This window comes from Trachemys scripta, chromosome 5 (genome assembly GCF_013100865.1).
Source record: "Trachemys scripta elegans isolate TJP31775 chromosome 5, CAS_Tse_1.0, whole genome shotgun sequence".
Classification (NCBI taxonomy): Eukaryota; Metazoa; Chordata; order Testudines; family Emydidae; genus Trachemys; species Trachemys scripta.
This window is the reverse complement of record NC_048302.1, coordinates 83933058-83957142: the sequence shown is the minus strand read 5'-3', so window position 1 is coordinate 83957142 and position 24085 is coordinate 83933058. Positions and strand designations below refer to the sequence as shown.

The following is a 24085-nucleotide window of genomic DNA, read 5'->3' as shown; positions in this document are numbered from 1 at the left end:
TTGAGCGGGGGCTTACCCACAACTTGATAAGTGTGTCTGGCAGCTTAGCCTTCCAAAGGCTAATTTTAGTCAATATAAATCTTATGTCTGTCCACGGACTTCACTAAGGATATAGAATCATAGAAATGTAGGACTGGAAGAGACCTTGAGAGGTCATCTAGTCCATCCTCCCCACATTGAGACGGGCCCAAGTATATCTAGAGAGTCCCTGATAAGTGTTGTCTAACTTGGTCACAGAAACCTCCAGTGATAGGGATTCCACAACCTCCTTTGGAAGCCTGTTCCAGTATTTAACTATCCTTATAGTTAGGCTAGGAAAAACTTTCTAAATCTCCCTTGCAGCAGATTAAGCCCATTACTTCTGGTCCTACCATCAGTGGACATGGACAACAATTGATTACTGTCCTCTTTGCAACAGTACTTAATATAGCTGAAGACTGTTATCAGGTCCCTTCTCACTCTTTCCTCAAAAATAATCGTGCTCCGTTTTTTAGCCTCTCTTCACGTGTCAGGTTTTCTTAACCTTTTATCTTCTTGTTGCTCTCCTCTGGACTCTCCCCAGATTGACCACATCTTTCTTAAAGTGTGGCATCCAAAAATTAGATACAATACTCCAGCTGAGGCCTCACCAGTGAGAAGAGCAAAACAATTGCCTCCTGTGTCTTACATGCAACACTCCTGATAATACACTCACAGTATATTAGCCTTTTTACAACTTCATCACATTGTTGGCTCATACTCAATTTGTGATCAGTTATAACTGTCAGATCCTTTTCAGTGGTACTACTGCTTAGCCAGTTATTCCCCATTTTCTAGTTGTGCATTTGATTTTTCTTCCTAATTGGAGTACTTTGCACTTGCCTTTATTGAAGTTCATCTTATTTCAGACTAATTCTCCAATTTGTGAAGGTAATCTGGTCATCTAAAGAGCTTGCAAATGCTCTGAGCATGGTGTCATCTGCTGATTTTATTTTTTAAGCATACTCTCCACTCTTTTATCCAAGTCATTAATGAAAATATTGAATAGTACCAGACCTAAGACCAACCCAATTAGATACATCCTTCCAGTTTGACACTGAACCATTGATAACTACTCTTCGACTATGTTTTTTCAATCAGTTATGCACACACCTTAGAGTAACTTCATCTTCATCATATTTCCCTAGTTTGCTTATGAAAATATCATGTGCGACTGTGTCAAGGCCTTACTATAATCAAGATATATCATGACTACTACTTTCCCCCATCCACTAGGTCAATAAGCCTGTCAGCATGATTTGTTTGTGACAAATCCATGTTGGCTATTACTTATCACCTGATTATCCTCTACAAATTGAGTGTTTAATAATATGTTCCAGTATCTTTCCAGAAATTGAAATTAGGCTGACTGATCTATAATTTGCCAAGACCCTCTTTTTAAAGATAGATACTATGTTTGGCCTTCTCCAGTCCGCTGGAACCTCACTTGTCTTCCATGAGTTCTCTAAGATAATCGCTAACGGTTCTGAGAGTGCTTTAGCTAGGTCCTTAAGTACCATAAGTGAATTTTGTCAGGCCCTGCCAACTTGAAATCATCTAAGCTATCTAAATATCCTTGTTCTTTCCCTGTTCTGGCTTGTGTTCCTTCCCTCTTGTTAATATTAATTATATTTAAGCAGCTGGTCACAATTAACCTCTTTAGTGAAGACTGAAGCAAAATAGGCATTCAACACATCAAAATCTTGGTGTTGTCTGTTGTTAGCTCTCTTTCCCTGTCAAGTAGTCGATCTACATTTTCCTTTGTCTCTCTCTTACTCCTAATGTATGTATAAAACTCTTCGTGTTGGCTTTTATGTTTCTTGTGAGTGTACCTCATTTTGTGTCTTATCCTACATGCTTGTGCTGTCCTTTTTTACTACTCTTTAGCAATTTGTCCATGCTTCCACTTTTTCTAGGATTCTTTTTTGATTTTCGGGTCATTAAAGAGCTCCTGGTGGAACCATATTGGTTTCTTGCTATTCTTCTTTCCTTTGCACTGGGATAGTTTACTGTTGTGTCTTTAATATTGCCTCTTGAAAAACAGCCAGTTCTCCTGAATTTCTTTTTCCATTAGATTTTTCTTCCCCATGGAACCTTACTTATACCAGTTCTCTGAGTTTGTTAAAGTCTGCTTTTTTGAAATCCATTGTCCTTATTTTGCTGCTCTTACTCTTTCCTTCCCTTAGTTTCATGAAATTTATCATTTCATGATCACTGTCCCCAAGTTGCCTTTCACCTTCAGATTCACAGCCAATTCCTCTCTTTGTCCGAATCAAATCTAAAATTGCAGCTACCCAGTCACCTTCTGAAACAAGAAGCTGTCCCGAGTGCATTCCAAAAACTTATTTGGACATTTTGTGTTTTGATGGATTACTTTTTCAACAGATGACTCGGTAGTTAAAGTCCCCCATTTCTACCAGGTCTTGTGTTTTGGATATTTGTTACTTGTTCTAGAAATGCCTCATCCATCACCATCTCCTGATTTGGTGGTCTTTCGTAGACCCCTACCATGATATTGCCCCTGGTTTTTCTTTTTCTTTTATCTTCACCAAGAGACTTTCAACTGGTTTGCCACTCACCTCCTTCTGGTACTCAGAACAAATTAATATGTTTTTCATGTACAATGCAACACCTCCTGAACAAGTTATACCCTTCCATCCCAGTATTCCAGTCATAAGATTTATCCCATCAAGTCTTTGATGTGACTCCCTAGCATATTCAAACACTCATTAATCAGAACTGGATAAAAATCACTGAGTACACATTTGATATCTTCTGCTTCAATGCTATTTCTACACAACAAGAAGACTGGCCAAATCAAAGTGATCTTATTTGAGAAATAAATTCACAGCTCCTCATGGCAAGAAACTCTTAACTTTTGCTGTTCTAAGACAGATTGTATTGATCCAGCTGTCTACAAGTCAGAACAGTTGTTCTTGCTGAGATTTTGCAGACACTATTGATGAAGAGAAAAAGACATATTTCACCTCAACCACTGCCATAGCAAAAGGAATGCACTTGCTCTCTGAGGCAGATGACTAGGTTGAAGTATTCTGTCAAATAAAGCAGTTGTATTTTAATTCTAATATTTTCTCCAATAAAAACTTTATTTTCACTTGATTAATTTTTTATAATTATTACCTATAGAAAACAGTACTAGTTAAAAGCCTAATCAAGGAAACATGATTATATTATTTTTAGCGTAGGGCATTTGTGGCAGTTTACACATATAAAAGGAGTGGATACTGATTTAATTATAATGCCTAGTTAATTAGGTATGTATCTTTCATTAATAACAAATACTGCTCATATCATTCTTCTTGCACCATGCTGAAAAGCAAGAAAATAGGTGACCATAGGAGGTGGACTAGATTGGGCAGAGATCCTCTTCTCACTGTTCTCCATGGGTATGTCTGCACAGCAGCTGGGAAGTGTAACTCCTATCTTAGGTAGACATATATGCGCTAGCTCTGCGAGAGCTAGCACTTAAAAACAGCAGTGTGGCCGAAGCAGGTTGGGTGGCAGCTTGGGCTAGCTGCCCAAATACGGTCCTGTCTTAGCCCCTGGATACATATTTGGCACTAGTCCAAGCTACTGCCCATGACGTCATGGTTCCACTGCTAGTTTTGGGACTAGTTCAAGCACAGCTAGCTTGTGTACATACCCAAGTTGGGAATTACACCTCCCAGCTAGTGTGTAAACATACTCTGAGGTTGGGGGACAGAGGATGTAGAATGCTAGTAGCAGGTGTGCTGTTAGATTGGGACTGCTGGTATAAGAAGCATCGGTTACATTTAGCTGGAGCTGGCAACTGGCATTTTTTCAGCTATAAATGAAATGTGATCCTTGTTTTGAACCAAATCTTTAGGTGGGTTTGGAGTTAGTAAAAACATGTTAACCAGTCCCTCACATTTACCAAAGAACAAAGTTAAAATGTAAGTTAAATGTTTCTCTGTTCTGTTTTAAACAATTATATTTTAGATTGTACCCTGTCTCTGTGACAGAACTAAAATTTAGCCTGTATTAGAATAAAAGATTCAGCAGAAAATGACCAAGGTAAGATTTTTGTAAGACAGTTACAGGAGCAGTTGTTTAAAATGTGTAATGATATTGGTATTAACTAAAAGTTTATCTTTACTGTTTTATTTTTATTTTCTTTTAATTACATATTAGTGAGAATCACCTTTTTCCACCAAAGACTTTACGAGATTCCCAGAGCCACCTTCTTACTGATACTCAGTCTTGGACGGAAAGTAGTGCAAATACCGAAAAGGGCAAAGTTGGTAAGAGATTAATTTGTTACACCCGTTGAATTTTAATGTAAATTCTTGTTGGAAAGATGTAATCTGAAAATGGCTGAAGACTTCTTTATGAGATCAAATTAATTTGATGTAGATGCAAGGAGGGAAAGAATTTATTGTTACAAAGTGTAATATTTAGGGTGCATGTTGGTAAAATGTCCCTTATACTTCTATTAATGAGCCTGATGGTTATAGAGAGTGAATACTTGCAACTCTCACGAAGGATAATATGAATTGCAGATGTTCACTGGCTCTCAAGATCAATCCCAATATTTTTTTTAATCAGAGAAGTGATCATTCTAGCTAATCACTTGTTCCAAAATGTGATGGCACCTTCATGACTATTACAACTAGTGGATGTTGTATAATTATACATGTTTTTCAGTATTTACACACAGTGGATCATGAAACAAAACTAGGAGAAGATTGGCAACCAAATATAATGCTGTTTTGATTAATATCTTTTAAAAATAATATACAACACTTTTTCTTTACAACATTATTTTTTCCAGTCCCCAAAGGTATGAGTAATCCTGGACTAACCGTGGAAAATGAAACCTAGTCACTGTTAATGGAAGCATCTAAATATTCAAGGAAAGGTAAGATAGTATTTTCTGTGTTTTATTTGCCACTCTGCAATTAAACTCATTCCGAGGTGCTTCTACACAATAGAAAAGTTATTAAAAATATGCTTGGTAGTTTTGTTTCTATTTTCACTTTGTCAGCATTTTTGCTGTTTCCAATTTAATTTTGTTCCTACCTCAGACATTGAAACACTTTCTCCTGGTTATCCTAAAATACAGATTTATTGATTGAACAATACTTTTTCTAAATAATTAACTTAATCTTTACAGCACTCTTTAGATGTAGGCATGTAAGTATTATTATTGCCATTGCCTAGTAGGAAGACAGAGACATGGAAGTTCTGACTTAGCCAAGGCCATACAGCAACTCAGTGCCAAAGCTAGGATTCAGATTAAAGCGTTTGTAACTCTCATCCCTGAACTCAATCCACTAGATCAGTGCTACTGTGTGATAGTATTTTGGATCAAGAGAAGTAGGCAAAGACCTAGAAGATAATTTCAGTGGTACAGCTTGGAATAAATGAAATTGTAGTTTTGTTCTTTCATGCCAAAAAGGAACACAGCCAATTCCCATTAATCATTAGAAATAATGGAGACTATAGAGGTCTATATCATATTGATAACTTCTTAAGCATTGTCTTGGGTCACAGTCTGGAGAAGGTTAGCATATTAAGCACTGATGTTCCACAGCTAAGAAATGATGTCTGTTTTATGGAACTGCAAAATTGATGATTCATGGGAACAAGTCGATGAAATCCTAATCTGCAAAGAAAAATAAGCAAAGGGACTTGATGATAATGTTCTGGGAATTGGCAGTGAAATATCACACTCTTCGTTGGGTTGATCGTAATTGAAAGCTTTTACCTTCTGAAGGCTGTTCAGTGACTTCTGTGCATTAAGTTATTTATTTTTATTTATTTAGATTTAAAATTATAAAAAGATGCCTATGACTGGTTCCGTCACTGAGACCCCCTTGGGACTGTCACCTGATGTGCTGAAAATACCTCTGAGCCCGTTTTCTTTGATGGCTCGGGACTCCAGAACCCTGTCTTGTTGCAGCAGGCTAGTGTGTCTGGCTCAACACAGACCCAGGATCTGAACCAGGCCCCCAAAGCTGCAGACTTAACAAGTACTCCTGTCTCTAACACCCAGCTCCCAGTGGGATCCAAACCCCAAATAAATCCGTTTTACTCTGTATAAAACTTATACAGGGTAAACTCATAGATTGTCTATCAGTGTTATTGAGGGTGGACAGATATGCACAGCTGTTTGTTCCCCCAGGTATTAATCACTTACCCTGGGTTAATTAATAAACAAAAGTGATTTTATTGAGTATAAAAAGTAGGATTTAAGTGGTTTCAAGTAATAACAGACAGAACAAAGTAAGTCATCAAGCAAAATAAAGCAAAAACACGCAAGTCTAAGCCTAGTGTCAGAGGGGTAGCCGTGTTAGTCTGGATCTGTAAAAAGCAACAGAGTCTCCTTTGGGACCTTTAAGACTAACAGATGTATTGGAGCATAAGCTTTCGTGGGTGAATACCCACTTTGTCACATCGGTCAGAAGGCAATTAGGTTAGTCAGGCATGACTTGCCCTTGGTGAATCCATGCTGACTGTTCCTGGTCACTTTCCTCTCCTCTAAATGCTTCAGAATTGATTCCTTGAGGGCCTGCTCCATGATTTTTCCAGGGACTGAGGTGAGGTGGACTGGTCTGTAGTTCCCCAGAGCCGCGTCCTTCCCTTTTTTAAAGATGGGCACTACATTAGCCTTTTTCCAGTTATCCGGGACTTCTTTGGATCGCCATGAGTTTTCAAAGATGATGGCCAATGGCTCTGCAATCACATCCACCAACTCCTCTAGCACCCTTGAATGCAGCGCATCCAGCCCCATGGACTTGTCCAGCTTTTCTAAATAGTCCTGAACCACTTCTTTCTCCACAGAGGGCTGGTCACCTCCTCCCCATGGTGTGCTGCCCAGTGCAGTAGTCTGGGAGCTGACCTTGTTTGTGAAGACAGAGGCAAAAAAAGCATTGAGTACAGCTTTTTCTACATCCTCTGTCACTAGGTTGCCTCCCTCATTCAGTAAGGGGCCCACGCTTTCCTTGACTTTCTTCTTGCTGCTAACATACCTGAAGAAACCCTTCTTGTTACTCTGAACATCCCTTGCCAGCTCCAAATGTGATTTTGGCCTTCCTGATTTCACTCCTGCATGCCTGAGCAATATTTTTATACTCCTCCTTGGTCATTTGTCCAATCTTCCACTTCTTGTAAGCTTCTTTTTTGTGTTTAAGATCAGCAAGGATTTCACTGTTAACCCAAGCTGGTCGCCTGCCATATTTACTATTCTTTCTGCACATTGGGATGGTTTGTTCCTGCAACCTCAGTAAGGATTCTTTAAAATACAGCCAGCTCTCCTGGACTCCTTTCCCCCTCATGTTATTCTCCCAGGGGATCCTGCTCATCAATTCCCTGTGGGAGTCAAAGTCTGCTTTTCTGAAGTCCAGGGTCCGTATTCTGCTGCTCTCCTTTTGTCAGGATCCTGAACTCGACCATCTCATGGTCACTGCCTTCCAGGTTCCCATCCACTTTTGCTTCCCCTACTAATTCTTCCTGGTTTGTAAGCAGCAGGTCAAGAAGAGCTCTGCCCCTAGTTGGTTCCTCCAGCACTTGCACCAGGACATTGTCCCCTACACTTTCCAAAATATTTCCTGAATTGTCTGTGTACCACTGTATTGCCCTCCCAGCAGATATCCGGATGATTGAAGTCTCCCATGAGAACCAGGGCCTGTGATCTAGTAACTTCTGTTAATTGCTGGAAGAAAGCCTCGTCCACCTCATCCCCCTGGTCTGGTGGTCTATAGCAGACTCCCACCATGACATCATCCTTGTTGCTCACACTTCTAAACTTAATCCAGAGACTCTCAGGTTTTTCTGCAGTTTCATACCGGAGCTCTGAGCTGTCATACTGCTCTCTTACATACAATGCAACTCCCCCACCTTTTCTGTCCTTCCTGAACAGTTTATATCCATCCATTACAGTACTCCAGTCATGTGAGTTATCCCACCAAGTCTGTTATTCCAATCACATCATAGTTCCTTGACTGTGACAAGACTTCCAGTTCTCCCTGCTTGTTTCCCAGGCTTCTTGCATTTCTGTATAGGCACTTAGGATAACTCGCTGATCGTCCTGCTTTCTCAGTATGAGACAGGAGTCCTCCCCTTTCCGCTCTCCTGTTCGTGCTTCCTCCTGGTATCCCATTTCCCCACTTACCTCAGGGCTTTGTCTCCTTCCCCCGGTGAACCTAGTTTAAAGCCCTCCTCACTAGGTTAGCCAGCCTGCTTGCGAAGATGCCCCTCTCTTCGTTAGGTGGAGCCCCTCTCTCCCTAGCACGCCTCCTTCTTAGAACACCATCCTATGGTCAAGGAATCCAAAGCCTTCTCTCTGACACCATCTGCATAGCCATTCGTTGACTTTGACGGTCTCTACCCTGGCCTTTTCCTTCCACAGGGAGGATGGATGAGAACACCAGTTGTGCCTCAAACTCTTTTATCCTTCTTCCCAGAGCCATGTAGTCTGCAGTGATCTGCTCAAGGTCATTCTTGGCAGTATCTTCGGTGCCCACGTGGAGAAGCAGGAAGGGGTAGCAATCCAAGGGCTTGATGAGTCTCGGTAGTCTCTCCATCACATCGTGAATCCTAGCTCCTGGCAAGCAGCAGACCTCTCAGTTTTCCCGGTCAGGGTGGCAGATAGATGACTCAATCCCCCTGAGGAGGGAGTCCCCGACCACCACCACCCGCCTCCTTCTCTTGGGAGCGGTGGTTGTGGAACCCCCATCCCTAGGACAGTACATCTCATGCCTTACAATTGGTGGAGTCTCCTTCTGCTCCCTTCCCTCAGATGTATCATCTAGTCCACTCTCTGCATTAGTACCTGTGTAGAGAACATGAAAACGGTTGCTCACCTGTATCTGCATTGCTGGTACATGCACGCTCCTCTTTCTTCTTCTGGAGGTCACATGCTGTTAAATACATGCAAACAAATAGGATGAACACACTCAGCAGATCATAAGCTTTGTAATGATACCTTTTGCATGAAGCATATTCCAGTTACATCATATTCACACTTATAAACATATTTCCATAAAACATGGAGTGCAATGTCACGGTGCCTACCCAAGGCTCTGGGCACTAAAACACTTTCACTAACTATACAACATGATGAAATCACTGCAGCATTGAAATAATCATTCCAAGAGAATCTGACACCTACAGAAATTCATTTCCACCCCTTGTCATTATAGGAAGCATACCGTCAGCCCGCTCCAAAACCCTCTCAAAAAGTTGTTGAGGGATAGTCTTCAAATGACATGCAAGCACCCTGTTGAACCCAGTCTTATCTTAGCAAAACAATAGCCACCACGGAAAAATAGCTGCCTCACTCACCTCAGTTAATTATACATGTCATTGTCTGCCTGGGACCATTTACATGCTGAGATTTTTTAGCAAGGCAGCCTAGGAAACACTGGAGACACTTTTTTTTTTTTTTTTTTTTGTAAGTTAGTTTGGGGTCATATTATGGAACTCCATAAAATGACTTTTCAAATCACCTGTAGAATAACCACTAGTCATAATCAGAGTTCCTGGTTATTTTTATAATACCTTATGAAATGCAGTTTTTAACTTGGCAACTCTCAAGGTTCTCATTGAAATTGTTTGACTATTATCTCATCCATCCACTCAAATGCAAAATCCCCAAATTCATGGATATTTTCCATTAAAATAAAGGAATCCATTGCTCTAATGGCTGCAGTCACAAAAAATGGAGTATAACAATGGCCATGGCAATTATCAGTACACATGCTCATATATTAAGCTTTCAAAGCTCCTATTACAAAATTAAAATTAGGAAGAAGAAATATATTTTTGAGTGAATAATGCATAATGAATAATTTGAAAAACATAACCTCTTTCCTATTTGCATATTATCTGTGAGTAGCACATAGATTTTTTTTTTTTTGTTTATATAGTATTTGCCTTGTTCCAATGAATATCTACTATGACTAATTATTAGACTGTACATTGTTTGTAAGCAGTCTGAAAGTATTCAGAATTTGAACTGTTAGTTTTGATTGGGGACACAGCCTGCATGCTATTGTTTCTGTCCCCGATTTGATGAATAACTTGGAATCAGATTTCTGGTCTGAATACTTGTATATCTTTCTTTTTGAGAGTATTTGCTTAAAAATCACTATGCCCGTGAGGTTTTGTTTTGTTTTTAACAAGTAAAGTTACTCATACAAGTATTCATGGAACGCTAACACAAAAGAATCTGAATACAGCTGGTGTAAATTTAATATTTTATTCAACTCTTTCTGAAAACTTTTTGGAGGTACTTTCCCAGGACTAATATTTCTGTTGTTACTTACATAATTGAATTTGAATTTACTAAGTTCTTTCATGTATGTCATATAAACTTTTCTGAGTTGGATTGTGCCTATGAAAGTTCATAGAGAAACAGTGAAAAATTACATTCTCAGTTATATTAATATTAATGAAGAAAGAATTTCTCTCTCCAGAGCACCATTATAGTGGAAGCACAACGCCACATTTCTGACACTGTGCTACAAGCTTGTTGGCACCACTGTTAGGGGTAGGCGTTCAGACTGGTGTGTGTACTTAGACTGACAACAATGGTTTATTTTAGTACCACTTGTAACAGTTGTTCTTATGAGGCACATACCTGTAGGAACTGAACTTAGATTACCAATTAATTTCACGTCGTAGTTGGCAATAGAATACCCATAAGATGATCACAACTTTTGATCACTACCAGCCTAAGATGGATTGATTTGAAGGCAGCTCTATTGCCAATCCCCTGATCAATCCACTGCTTAAATGTTCCATTATAAATTGTTTTTTCCTGTAAAAGTTATTGCAACAAATGTCATTAAATTGCTAAATGTGCCTGTGTTTCTAAAATATTATTGGAGTTTTATGCTTTCTGTTCCAGTTCAAGGTAAAGCTGCTGATGAAAGGAAGATGCATTCTTCCAAAAATCAGCCCCTATCAGCCAGCTGTTCCTGTCTGCTCCTGTGTGGATATGCTCAGAAGAAATTGACAGCTGATTAGCTGTTGCCATGTCATTGCTTGAAACATAAGACATACTGATATTTTTGAACTGTATTAAGAATGTTTCAACGTACACAAATTACTGGTAAAATGCTAAAGGACATTTCTGAGTATTATGAGAGGAAAAAGGGGGAATCCTTTCATTAGGATTAGCGGGACAAAATTTACTATTGTGGACATTCAAGGGCTAGTTTTTACTTTGGTATTCTGATAGCACAAGAAAACGTAAACTCCTTACATATAGCCCGTCCATGCTTTTACATCAGTTTTGAATCTTGATATTATTTATGAATTTCAATGGCCGTAAGTAGGTTATTTAAAAAAAAAAAGAATTATACATTTTGTGCTGCTGGCTTTATCCATGAAAAAGCATTATCAGCATTGATTTTTGGTAATTGAGTAGCTTACTGATTGGTCAGGTACCATATTTTGATTTCAGATTCTGACTGAGTCAGCTAATTTATGATTTAAAATCAACCTAAATGAAACAGGTTGGATCATCTTAGACTATTTTGGTAGACTTGATTGCAGATAGTATCCGCCCTTCCCCTATACAGATATGACTGCTGGATTGTAAACACTTAATTGCTGAAATAACCTCTCACTTAACTGGATTGTGTGCTTACAGTTCAGGTTAATTTTCATTCTTAGTAGAGTAGTAAGAAGAGGCCCATATTGGAGATGGACTGTGTGTGTAAATGGATGTTAGGGCTTTCAGTTACAGCTGCACAGGATGATTTCTGTGAAATTGGGATTGTTGTGATACAGCTTCTTAGTTTGGGCCAGCACCTCTTTAGAAAAATAAAATGTGTGGACTTAATGTTACTTAGAAACATTTGGACCAAAAATGCTTAATCTAAATTGTGGAGTTTGAGAAGTACATGGCCCAAGAACATTAATATGCTTCTCATGGCTTGGTAATCATTACAGACTAATTATTGAACATAAGCTCTTTCCTTTCTCAGTCGTATTTAAAATGTTGCAACTTAATGATGTACATACAAAGACTTTCATTGTTATAACAACGTGTAGTATTTGCTCTATTACATCTGGACATCCGATCACTCACATCAAAAACCCAAACTTTTTTCCCATAGAAAACCTTTTACAGGGAAAGTAGGAAGGAGATGTGTACATATTCAATCAGGTGTTGGATTTCATAGGATCAAAGTTTACCAGCCAGATTTAAAAAGAAAAAAGTGTATTGCTAGTTTCTGAAACCAAGGAAGTTTCAGCGACACAAATTTTACTCTGTCTTGTGCCTTTATATGCACTACACTTACGGTATTACAAAATGTTTACACAAAATGCAAAGTATGTTAATTGCAAAACCATTTTAAAAATAATTAACTTTCTAGTAGGCTAGCTAGAAAAATTAAAATAGGGATCTTTAAAATTGCACGTAAGACTATGGGATCAGGGAACAGTTGAGAAGCAGATAGGGAATTCAGCTCTCAAAACTCAGTTGATCAGATTGGATCACAGGATCATATAAAACAGAAAGATAAAGTACAGGATATAGAACTGATCTCCATTATTATTTCTGTATTTGTAATAGCAGGAAGGTAAATCTTTAAGAAACAAGAAATGTTCAGAACACAGGGAACTGGAGTAAATTACTGTTAGAATTTTTGTTTCCAGTAAAACATTATTATTATTACCTCTTTTACAACCAAATAATTCTAGATCATTGGTTCAAAATTGTTCTCCTGGGATGGTTTTAACCATTATCACTTTTATATGAGAATTTTGATCTGACATGGACCAATGTCTCTGGGGAAAAGTGTTCAGCAGGTATGATTTTAATGTTTTTTTATTATTATGAATGAGTTTTTTCCTTAAATTTTACTCATCTGAAGACATCTCTTATAGATTCCATTACCGGAAGTGCCAGCATATGATCTATAGATGTGGAACATTTTTAAACTAGCCTTTGAGGGTAACACTGTTTACATGATCCATGTAAACATTTTGCAGCCAGGATTTCCATAGCACACTACTTGTTTCCTCAGTGTTACTCTGTCAGGAGTTTACTTTGTATCAGTGTTTATTTAAAAGTTGGTAACTGTCAACATGATCAGAGAGATGGGGTGGAGAAAGGACTAAATACTTTAATTTTTCGTGCTTTCATAATCTGTATATTTGTTTGTAAGTAATTATTCAGCTGCAGCGTTGTCTGTCAAAATCACGAGTGTGCATTAAAAATATATACATATGAAGTGACATGTCCAACTTCTTAAAAATTAGCTTTAATGTAAGTTTAATGTAATATTATATTACTATAGAACAGTAAATATGATTTAATATACAGTGTCTTTGCTATAAAATTCATACCAGAAGGGGGTCCCTCTAAATCTGGATCTCCTTCCTCCTCTGACCTATAAGAAGAGCTCTCAGTAGGGTTGGGATCTGTGTAGTGCCGGCTCCAGGGTTTTTGCCGCACCAAGCAGCAAAAATTAAAAAAAAAAAAAAAAAAAAAAAAAAAAACCCACGATCGCGATCTGCGGCACTTCAGCGGCAGCTCTTCATTCTTCGGTGGCAATTCGGCAGCAGGTCCTTCACTCCGAGAGGGAGTGAGGGACCCGTCACCGAAGAGCCGGATGTGCCGCCCCTCCGTTGGCCGCCCCAAGCACCTGCTTGCTGAGCTGGTGCCGGCCCTGGATCTGTGCAGGGGAAGGAAGTAGAATGTGGACAGCTCTCTTTGGTGGGTTGGGAACAGGGAATGCACTTCAGCCCTTCTCCAGCCTTGCAGAAACAAGTGTTTAAAAATAATACAGCCTCAGAGGGGTTCCTGGAGCAGCTCTCTCACTCCAGGGAGGAAGGGGTAGAAATGGAAGGCCTCCATGTGCACACATAGGCGTTGTGTGTGTGATCACTAAGGCCTGTTTTGTGTGCAGAGGCAAATTCCCCACATGCCTGCCAGAACAATTTGAAAGGGGATCATTATGGAGTCCCCACCACCACCCCCTACTGCGGATTATATGGTAGGACAAGGCTGTCTGGGCCCTCGTTAAATTATTTCTTACTTGTGTTTGAGCACTCTGAAAGCTTTATACATGAGGGAAAATAGCTTCTTTTCAAAGCCCTGTGGTTCAGCTGTTGTGATGTTACAATGCAAATATGAGATTCTTTTTGGGGGGGAAACAACAACTCAAGAGCAAGATTAACACTGGGAATTGTCAGATTAGATTGATTCTTTTGATCAGCATAAACTTGCTGGCCACTTGACTGCACTCTAATGTGTAAGACTTGTATTTTTTTTAATGTAAGAACACAATGCTTTATATTTATTGTACCAGCAACTGCTTGTTGTTGCCTGTTTCCTGTTAATTATGGCCCCGATCTTGGGATGCACAGACATACTCCTGCACCCAGAGGGACACCAACTTCAGTGGGATTCTGGGTGGGCCTGAGTGTCCCCACATTTGGTCCAGGATCTATAATTAAGTCAGAATGAATTCCCCCACAGGTGTGTAGATAATTTGTATGAATTAAATAGACTTGAGTGTCCAGTAATTTTAACAAAATATATTCATTAAAAATTAGACTAAAATAACTATAACTTGGGGGGAGGGATAGCTCAGTGGTTTGAGCATTGGCCTGCTAAACCCAGCGTTGTGAGCTCAATCCTTGAGGGGGCCACTTAGGGATCTGGGGCAAAATCAGTACTTGGTCCTGCTAATGAAGGCAGGGGGCTGGACTCAATGACCTTTCAAGGTCCCTTCCGGTTCTAGGAGATAGGCTATCTTAACTAATAACTAGACATCTGCTGGTGCGTAAGTCCACAGATTCTGAACCCGAATTGTGTAACTGAAATATTTTGTTGTAATTTAGAAATCTCTTCCTCCAGAGAGAGATGGAATTTGCATTTTTATAAAGAAAATTGAAAACTTAAATGTTGAGTTCCATCCATTTACTCATTTTGTAATTGTAGACCAGGTGCAGGTAAGTGGTGGTTAACACCCATTTAGAATTTTTATTCAGACATGTCTTTATGGAGATCATGAGCTACAATTAAAGTGGTCCGATACTGTCAATACTAATGTTAGTGCATCACTTGAGTATTAGGTGTTAAACAATGAGAACTAGTTATGTCTCTTCTATAAAGATAGCGGTAGATATTTCAAGTCTTTTTTTAAATTTGTCCAGACAAAAATCAAATGCTGACAGCTAGGGTGAATGAAGAACATGATATATTTCTATTAGGGCCTGTTTCAGTGCATGGCCCTATTTAATGCTGTACAATATTTTGAATGACTGTTGTCTTTTACTCCATAATGTGTTCAAGACTGCAATATCATGCTGTCCCTTCCTACTGGTCAATTTTAATATCTGTGTGGGTTAAAAACATTTTTGTAGCCTTTTTTTATTTTATCCATCTCAACCCACAGTTAAGGTATTAAACCAGTCCCACTAATTTACGATGAAGCTTTTGTAGGACAACTAACCATTTGGGTGCAAGCCATCCCATTGCATAAACTGTAAATGGTGTTAGGCAGCAAAATACAGAATTTTGGCAGATGATAGGAGTGAAAGTGATTGCAGCTCCCCTTTGAAAAGTAGTAACTGAGGCTCTAGGTTACACTAATACTGTGTATGAAATAAATGATAAACTGCATAACAGAAGGGGAGAATGAATTGCTGAGAGGAAGAAACAATGGCCCCAACTCTGCTCTGTTACATAAGAACGTTGCCACTGATTTTATAGAGCTAGTCTATAGCTGTAACTGAGATCAGACTTTGGCCCACTATCTCACTGCTTCAGCTATGAGCCCAATGTGGTGTTTTGCATGCAACACACCTAACTAGGTACCAAATGGATTGCTGCTTTAGATTATCTCTAGGAAGCATTTATAATATACAGGGCAATTTCACGGGTGGGGGAGGAAATTCTCACTTTACAGATTGATGCTCTCCCCTTCCTTCAAGACTGCATTAAGAGCAAGAAGCAAGTTGGAGAACCCCAGGGTGCACATTAGGTATGCCTTTAACTCCCTCTTATGGCATTTCTCCCTCTTTACCGCTGGTAGCAAAACAACTTACAAGCTGAGCTGTCAGAAAAATCAGCTTCCAAGAGCTCTATTTCAAACCAATTTGAATATTCTGTCTTAGTTGTTCTGGAACAATGGTCACTGAGTATGCATTGCTGAGAAGTGTATATAACTAGTGATGTCGCCCAAACCCTGGAGGAGCTTGTTGCTTGTTTGTATTGTGTAAACAGTATTATGTATTTTTGTATCATGTTAACTTGCTGCTGGAAAAAAATTAAACTCATTTGGCTTATGCAAGAAATCAGGCATTTGTTTTTAGAATGTGAAGTATGAAAACATCAGTATTCAAAGTGTTGAACCTGCCTGATCTTATAACAGCAGTTTACATGGCCATGAGGGAAGCTTGGTACTAGATCAGACATGAAGAGCAAGCCTGCGCTCATCAGCCACAGGGTGAAGTGCCATTTGAATCATCTCTGTGTTGACAACTATTGTAAGAGACCTGCCACACTCATAAACACCTTCAGCCATTGGATTTGCCCAGACTAAGATTTGGGGAGGGGTTAGGGGATGAAGATAGTACAGCGAAAGTCTCTCCCTGAAGAGCTTTTCAATTTAAACAGACTGTAGGAGGCAGAAAGATAAAGCAGAAGCCATCTGTCAGATCAAGGGCTCAATTAATATAACAACTTATGTCTCCCCAGTCCTCTATCTACTTTGACTCCTGTGCTCTCCTTATAAGTTTACAGCATTGCCACTGTAGAAACATGAACTTCCCAGAGCCATAGTTAGTGTTCAGTGATGTATTCCAATGCTATGCCAGCATAGAGTCAAGGGTTATTTTAAACAGAATGGAAAACAAATATAAAAGTGTCTTCTCTATAGTTGCCTATGAAAGAACACTGGAATGCAATACTTAAACTTACTGCTGTGACAAATTACAAAAATAGGGAACAGCTGCATTCTGTTGTGCATTGAACTATAATTGACAGTATATAAAACTCTGAAAGTTGTTTTTAGGGAAGTTTTTATCATTAAAGCTAGTTTAAAAAGAAAACTCATAAGTTGTAATGTATAACCCTAAATAGCCATTAGATCATCAGTAGCATTTGAACTCAATACCCTCAGATCCCAAACACCTACCCCTACTAGAGTTAGAGTAAGTACCCTCCCCCTGGACCAGTCACTACTGAGGGATTGAACCCATGGCTGGGGGTTGCACAGCTGTTGCATTCTGCATGTTCAACTGATTAAGATTTTTGGGGTTCTCTGCCTACATCTGGAAGAGGAGTGATGAGTGTCAGGATTCAAAGTTTAAAAAGAGGAACATGATTCAAAATGCTGCATGTAAGTGACCTGAATTTTGCATTACAAGTCTATACCTGTTAGTATAGTAGGCAGTTCTTGTGCTGATAAACCAATAAGCAGACATTTCAAGAGGGGAGCTTTTTTTTTTTCATCTGCTGCCTCATTTCTTAACCTAGACTCCCTTTCTGGGATGACAACTCCCCCAACACTGATGGTGCAGGAAGACTGTACAAACTCCATTAAGACAAGCTAATAAAAATAAACATGCTTTTAAGATTATGGAGTTAGTCTAAAGGCTTTTCTGGCTCTGAGCATGGTGAAGAGAGCTGACTTTCCAGTAAAAGAGAAATGCCTCCTTCCAACCAAAAAGCAAGCCTAAAGAAATTGGCATTTCATACCAGTGTCTCAATGAAAGGCATGTCCAACATTCCGTTTTTGGCTAGAGGCTGCCTTTCACTTGCATGCTACATATTGTGAAACAGCATGCTGTCATCGTAGCTGCTTGGTTTTGTGCCTAAGTGCTTGGTAACAGGTAGCAGACCTTAACCCAGGCTCTCCTTTGATAAGGGCAGCATAGATAGAGACCAGTAGCTGCCACTCAACTTAAGTAAAGTGGAATCTGGTTAGCTCAGTGGAGTAAATATTTGGCTACCAGGTACCACTTCAAATGCAGCTCAACTCAGGGGCCTTGGGATTAATCATCTCTCACGCTTCCCCCTCCACATCAAACATGTTGGCTATGTGCATGATGGATGACTGACAGTGCATACACAGAGCTACTAAAAGATGAAATTGTGTGATCATGAATTTGCTGCTGACGATGGAGGCTGTACTTTTCTTAGTGTAAGAATTTCTTCAGAATAAGACAGGTACAAAAGCAAATATATTGAACAGATCACACTATCCACCCACAAAGGCTAGGAAATCTACTGTACCCCTCATGTACAACAAATTACATACAGTAGGAGAAATTGCACATGCATTATGTTAGCCTGCTGCATTACTAAACCCTATTCTCCCAGTCCATGTTTCCTTCCACAAAGCTGACTTAGTATTTTACAGCACTGTGCCAATAACAGGTCCAACATAGCTACTGTGAGGTGGATTGAATTTCACTGTATCTCCCCCACCAGTACCACTTTTGTGGATGGATGTTTGGGTCAAGTTAGCACTAAGACCACAGGGCACGTAATAGGATTTAACCTAAAGCAACAGGAACAGCATCCATCAGCAACATTGCTCCATAGCATGTTGCAGCTGACTCTAGAGCTGGGAGAGTTCCTGTGCATAATTGCACACAGCAGCAGTTAGATCCCTTGTCCCCACACAACACTGCACTAACATAAGTGTGGCTGAATCTGACCTTTGACAGACTGAATAGTGCGCAGAACTGAAGAAGATCACGTCTCTTCTCTGCTAACTGTTGTCATCACTGATGCTGTAAAAGAAACCAAACAAAAAGCAGCACACTTTGGCATGACTGATGCATCTGCTGCTCTGTATTTGATCAAAAGGCATCTGTATTGGCACAATATACTTGCCTACAGCCTCCCTTTGCAGCCCTTTATCAGTTCTCTCATTGTCCGCAATTATTTTCTTCAGCCTGGAACCGTGAATGAGAAATCTTCCTTCAAATTCACCATTCTCTAGAGCCCACCTCCTCTTTGGCTCCAATTCTGAAAAGCCCCTCCTTTATTCTGTCTAGGTAAATTCTTACCATCTGATTACTTGGTCATCTTGGAATCCGACAAACAAGTCCTAGTATTTTGACTACAATCACCTGCCTTATTGTAGACGGCCAATACTGAAAAAGCTGTGCCTGGTCCTTTAAGGCCTATGTCAGTTTCTTGTGGCTACTCACTCTTTTTGCCAAACATTCTTGGCCTAGCTGCAGAATGCCACTAGCCACTGCTCCTGCCCCTCTTCATTTTGTGAAGAATTCTTCTGAAAACAGACTAGTTCTCACTATACACAGAAGGCCCTCTTTATGAAAGTAGAATATCTGTAACAGGAAGCTGTATCAATCTGAAATACAGGAACACACAATCAGTTCTCGCTGTTGTTGAAGCAAGCTTAGGCATCAGTCCCCAAAGGACGGTAGCTCTGTGATGAAAGATGATAAAGGGACTGCACTATACTTTATCCCATACAAAAGATTCCTCTATGAAGGAATATAGAGGAACTTTCATTGCCACTGGCTGTGCTGGACCAGATCTGTAGATAGACTGATAATGCTAGAGCCCTTTAACACCTTTGACAAGCTCTGACATTCATACACTGTGTTTATACAAATTTTATTTTTAGATTGATCTTGCCAGGTAGATAAATATTTTTGTTAGAGTAACCACAAGCAAGCAAACAAAAAAGAGTGTCAGCTTTCTTTACTCAGGGACACTGAGGAAAGAGCTGGGGCCTGACCACTATGACTCAATCAGCCACCTTTGAATGTTGAGCCACAGGGCCTTCACCACTGATTTAGCTTATAGTTGGTCTTATTTTTAGTAGACACTCAAGTGCTTGCATTACACTGTGCAAGGCCCAGAAACTATGGCTCTTAATTCAACAGAGTATTTCCAAAAACTAGTCTAAAAGTTGTACTGTTGCAGAAAACTGTTGTACTTCAGCTAATACTATTTTCAGTTGGGATGGTCAAAGACAGCAAAAGGGGCAGGCAGGCAGCAATGGAACGGCAATCCTGTGTCATTACACAAAAGGGAAGAAAGAATATAAAGTATGTTTGTGTAATGCAGCCAAATATTCATATCTGATTGCCTTCCCCATCTCAAATCAAGCTAGCAACATAACATTTATGTACAGTAGAACCTCAGGGTTATGAGCACCAGAGTTTCGAACTGACCAGTCGCCCACACACTTCATTTGGAACCAGAAGTACACAATCAGGCAGCAGCAGAGAGCCAAAAAAAGCAGATACAGTACAGTGTTAAATATAAACTACTAAAAAATAAAGGGAAAGCAGCATTTTCTTCTGCATAGTTGTAAGGCAGTTGCAGCTCTCTCCATCAGTCAGGAAAGGAGACCACGCCCCCTCTCTACAATGCCTCTGGAGCAACTCAGTTCAGGGGGGAATTAGCCAACAGTTAGTAGGTCCAAGCCTGCAGTCCAGGCCAGCAGCAATTGAGTCTGTGAGCCCTGGCCCTAAGCCAGGGTGGGGCAGCCAACAGTCAATGGCTCTGGCTTGCAGTCAGGCAGAGCAGCACAGCAGTCTAGGGAGATCAGCTCTCCTGGTGGGACAGATAGCAAAACTGTCTGGCATCCTAGCTCGAGTGGATGACAGACCAAGGCAGGCCTCTTGGGGGGGGCAGGGTGGCAGGAGTAGGGGGATGCAGGTCCACAACAGTGGGCCCTAGCAGTGGCAGAGTGATCTGCCACTGGGTCAGTGTGGAATCCGGTAACATGCTGGCTGGCTTGCTGTCAATAACGCAGCCAATTGGCTTCCCTGGGCTCCCTTCTACACTCCCATTCAGGGGGTACCTTGGTTCCTGGGTTGTCATTTGTCTTGCAGGGGTGAATGGCTAGTGGCAGCTCCAACAGCTGCGGGTCTCTGGCACTGTAGCAGCCTCCATTGGGTCTGAGCTCCAGCAGTGGTGGGGAGATGTCCTGCTCCTCTGGCAGCTTTCCCTCAACTGAGCTGGAGTGCCGGTCTTTTATATTTCCAGTTCCTTTCCCACCCCTCTGCTTCTAGCAGGTGGTCATGGGTGTCCTGGCTCTGCCCACCAGAGAGCGGTCGCAGCTCTCTCCCAGTCTGTCAGGGAGGGAAACCACACCCTCTGGCTACAATAGTAAAGTTTGAAAGCTGTATTAAGCCAATGTTCAGTTATAAATTTTTGAAAGAACCACCATAATGTTTTGTTCAGACTTATAAAGATTTCCGAGTTACGAACAATCTCCATTCCCGAGGTGTTTAACTCTGATGTTCTACTGCAGAGGATTTTTCCCTTCCTCTCCTCCTCCCAATAGATCACTGAAGCCAGAATTTCACTATGATAAGAAAAGACCAACCTGGCAAAAAAAAAAAAAAACCCAACCCAACCCTATCTCAGCAAATGAGTGATAAGACAGCAAGGCCTCTTCAGCACTCCCCCTTTCGAGGCAACTAGCAGCTGTCAGCAAAACCAGATCTTCACATTCAGCAGGAAGTCACCGCTAGCAGAACCAGCAATTTTTTATTCCCCTAAGCACAACTACAGTAAGTGTAGACTATTCCTCCTTACCCCTTTTATCCTTACCCAGACTTTTATGTTTGTTTTCACATAGTGAATGTCAGTGAAAATGAGGTAGGATCAGAGGCTCAAATAGGGAAAGAACCAATTAAAAATTACTTAGGACAAGTTAGATGTCTTCAAGTCACCAGGGCCTGATGAAATGCATCCTAGAATACTTAAGGAGATGAGAGAGGAGATATCTGAGCCATTAGCGATTATCTTTGAAAAGTCATGGAAGACAGGAGAGATTCCAAAAGACTGGAAAAGGGCAAATATAGTGCCCATCTATAAAAAGGGAAATAAGGCCAATTCGGGGAATTACAAACCAGTCAGTTTAACTTCTGTACTCGGAAAGATAATGGAGCAAATAATTAAGCAAACAATTTGCAAACATCTAGAAGATAAGATAAGTAACAGCATGGATTTGTCAAGAACAAATCGGGCCAAACCAACCTGATAGCTTTCTTTGACAGGGTAACAAGCCTTGTGGATAGGGCGGAAGCGGTAGACGTGGTATATCTTTATTTTAGTAAAGCTTTTGATACTGTCTCGCATGACCTTCTCATAAACAAACTAGGGAAATGCAACCTAGATACTAAAAGGTAGGTGCATAACTGGTTGGAAAACCGTTCCCAGAGAGTAGTTATCAGTGGTTCGCAGTCGTGCTGGAAGGGCATAATGAGTGAAGTCCCACAGGGATCAGTTCTGGGTCTGGTTCTGTTCAATATCTTCATCAATGATTTAGATAATGGCACAGAGTACACTTACAAAATTTGGAGATGATACCAATCTGGGAGGGGTTGCAAGTGGATAGGATTATAATTCAAAATGATCTGGACAAACTGGTGTAAAGGTCTGAAGTAAATAAGATGAAATTCAATAAGGACAAATGCAAAGTACTCCACTTAGGAAGGAACAATCAGTTGCACACATACAAAATGGGAAATGACTGCTTAGGAAGGAGTACTGCAGAAAGGGATCTGGGTGTCATAGTGGATCCCAAGCCAAATATGAGTCAACAGTGTAACACTGTTGCAAAAATAGCAAACATTCTGGGATATATTCGGAGTATTGTAAGACAGACACGAGAAGTAATTCTTCTGCTCTACTCAGCGCTGATTAGGCCTCAACTGGAGTAGTATGTCCAGTTCTGGGCGCCACATTTCAGGAAAGATATGGACAAATTGGAGTAAATCCAGAGAAGAGCAACAAAAATGATTAAAGGTCTAGAAAATATGACCTTTGAGGGAAGATTGAAAAAACTGGGTTTGTTTAGTCTGGAGTAGAGAAGACAGATGGGACATAAAAGGTTGTTACAAGAAGGAGGGAGAAAAATTGTTCTCCTTAACCTCTGAGGATAGGACAAGAAGCAATGAGCTTAAAATGCAGCAAGGGAGGTTTAGGTTGGATGTTAGGAAAAACTTCCTGTCAGGGTGGTTAAGCACTGCAATAAATTGCCTAGGGAGGTTGTGGAATCTTCTAATCTGCTCTTAAAAAAATCTCCAAACAGCTGTCAGGGATAGTCTAGATAATACTTAGTCCAGCCATGAGTGCAAGGGACTGGACTAGATGACCTCTCGAAGTCCCTTTCAGTCCTATGAGTTTACGAAAAGGATTAGTACTGTCAAGCCTGGGCACCCTGGAGCGGAACTTCACTGTAGGAAGGGGGAACATGCACTGAAGCAGTTTGTGATTTTTCACTCCACCACATGCAAAAGACAAGCATAACAGACTTCAATATAAACAATGCCACTCAGAGTAATCCTTTTACAATCCATTCACTGAAACCAGCAAGCAAACAAAAAGTCCTCTTGTCCTAAAACACACCTGAAACACATCTGTTGGCAGACTTTTATGAAAGGATTCTAAATCTCGTCACAACGACTAGGTCATTGTTGCACACATTCTGCTGGAAATTGTGTTTCATTTGCTATTATTGAGTAGGTAGGAAAGATGTCTGGATCAGAGTCAGTATTTTTGGTAACCTTGCTTTTTCTTTTTAAACTGCACATTAAGATACAGCATGAGGAAAACCCATTTACTTTCTGAACTTTTGTGGTTGCACCTCCATATACCCTACCAATTTGCTCCATTCTCCTTTTCTATGAACCATGTCAAACACACAGGAGGATAGTGGTTTCCTTCTGAATGGAAAGAGAAAGCCTAGCCAAGACAATGCTAACTTACATTTAAAATAGTCCTCTCTACCATACCTACCCGAACAATTGGCAGCACACTCAGGGTTATATATTAAAACACTATAGCTCTGCACAGTATTACAAAACAGAACATTGAATTTTCAATCAATAGGATTTCACTTCTTTAGATGTCAAATGCACAAGGAACGTACAGTTAGAGACTATATTTAATATAGTGTACCAGGCGAGCATAAAATTATTCTGCCATTTGATTTTGTATGACTGGGTCTAACTCGCCCATATAACTTTTCTTCACAAATGCACTCATTGCAGCAAAGGCAGCTTTCAAAGTGACCCACATTATATGAACGCTAGTAACATCAGCGTAAGTATG

At 40.2% G+C, this 24085-nt stretch overlaps 1 protein-coding gene across 2 annotated transcripts in view; it reads left to right on the top strand.

Annotated features, from left to right (window-relative positions):
• ZDHHC2 (zinc finger DHHC-type palmitoyltransferase 2) overlaps positions 1-13518 on the top strand; it is a 68511-nt gene extending 54993 nt beyond the window's left edge. For both annotated transcript variants that reach the window (XM_034771084.1, XM_034771082.1), the window contains exons 11-13: positions 4192-4301; positions 4832-4918; positions 10913-13518. In XM_034771084.1, coding sequence (XP_034626975.1) covers positions 4192-4301; positions 4832-4881 — 160 coding nt within the window. In that variant the 3' untranslated portion in view covers positions 4882-4918; positions 10913-13518. The remainder of the gene's footprint in view (positions 1-4191; positions 4302-4831; positions 4919-10912) is intronic.
• The last annotated feature ends 10567 nt before the right edge of the window (positions 13519-24085 follow it).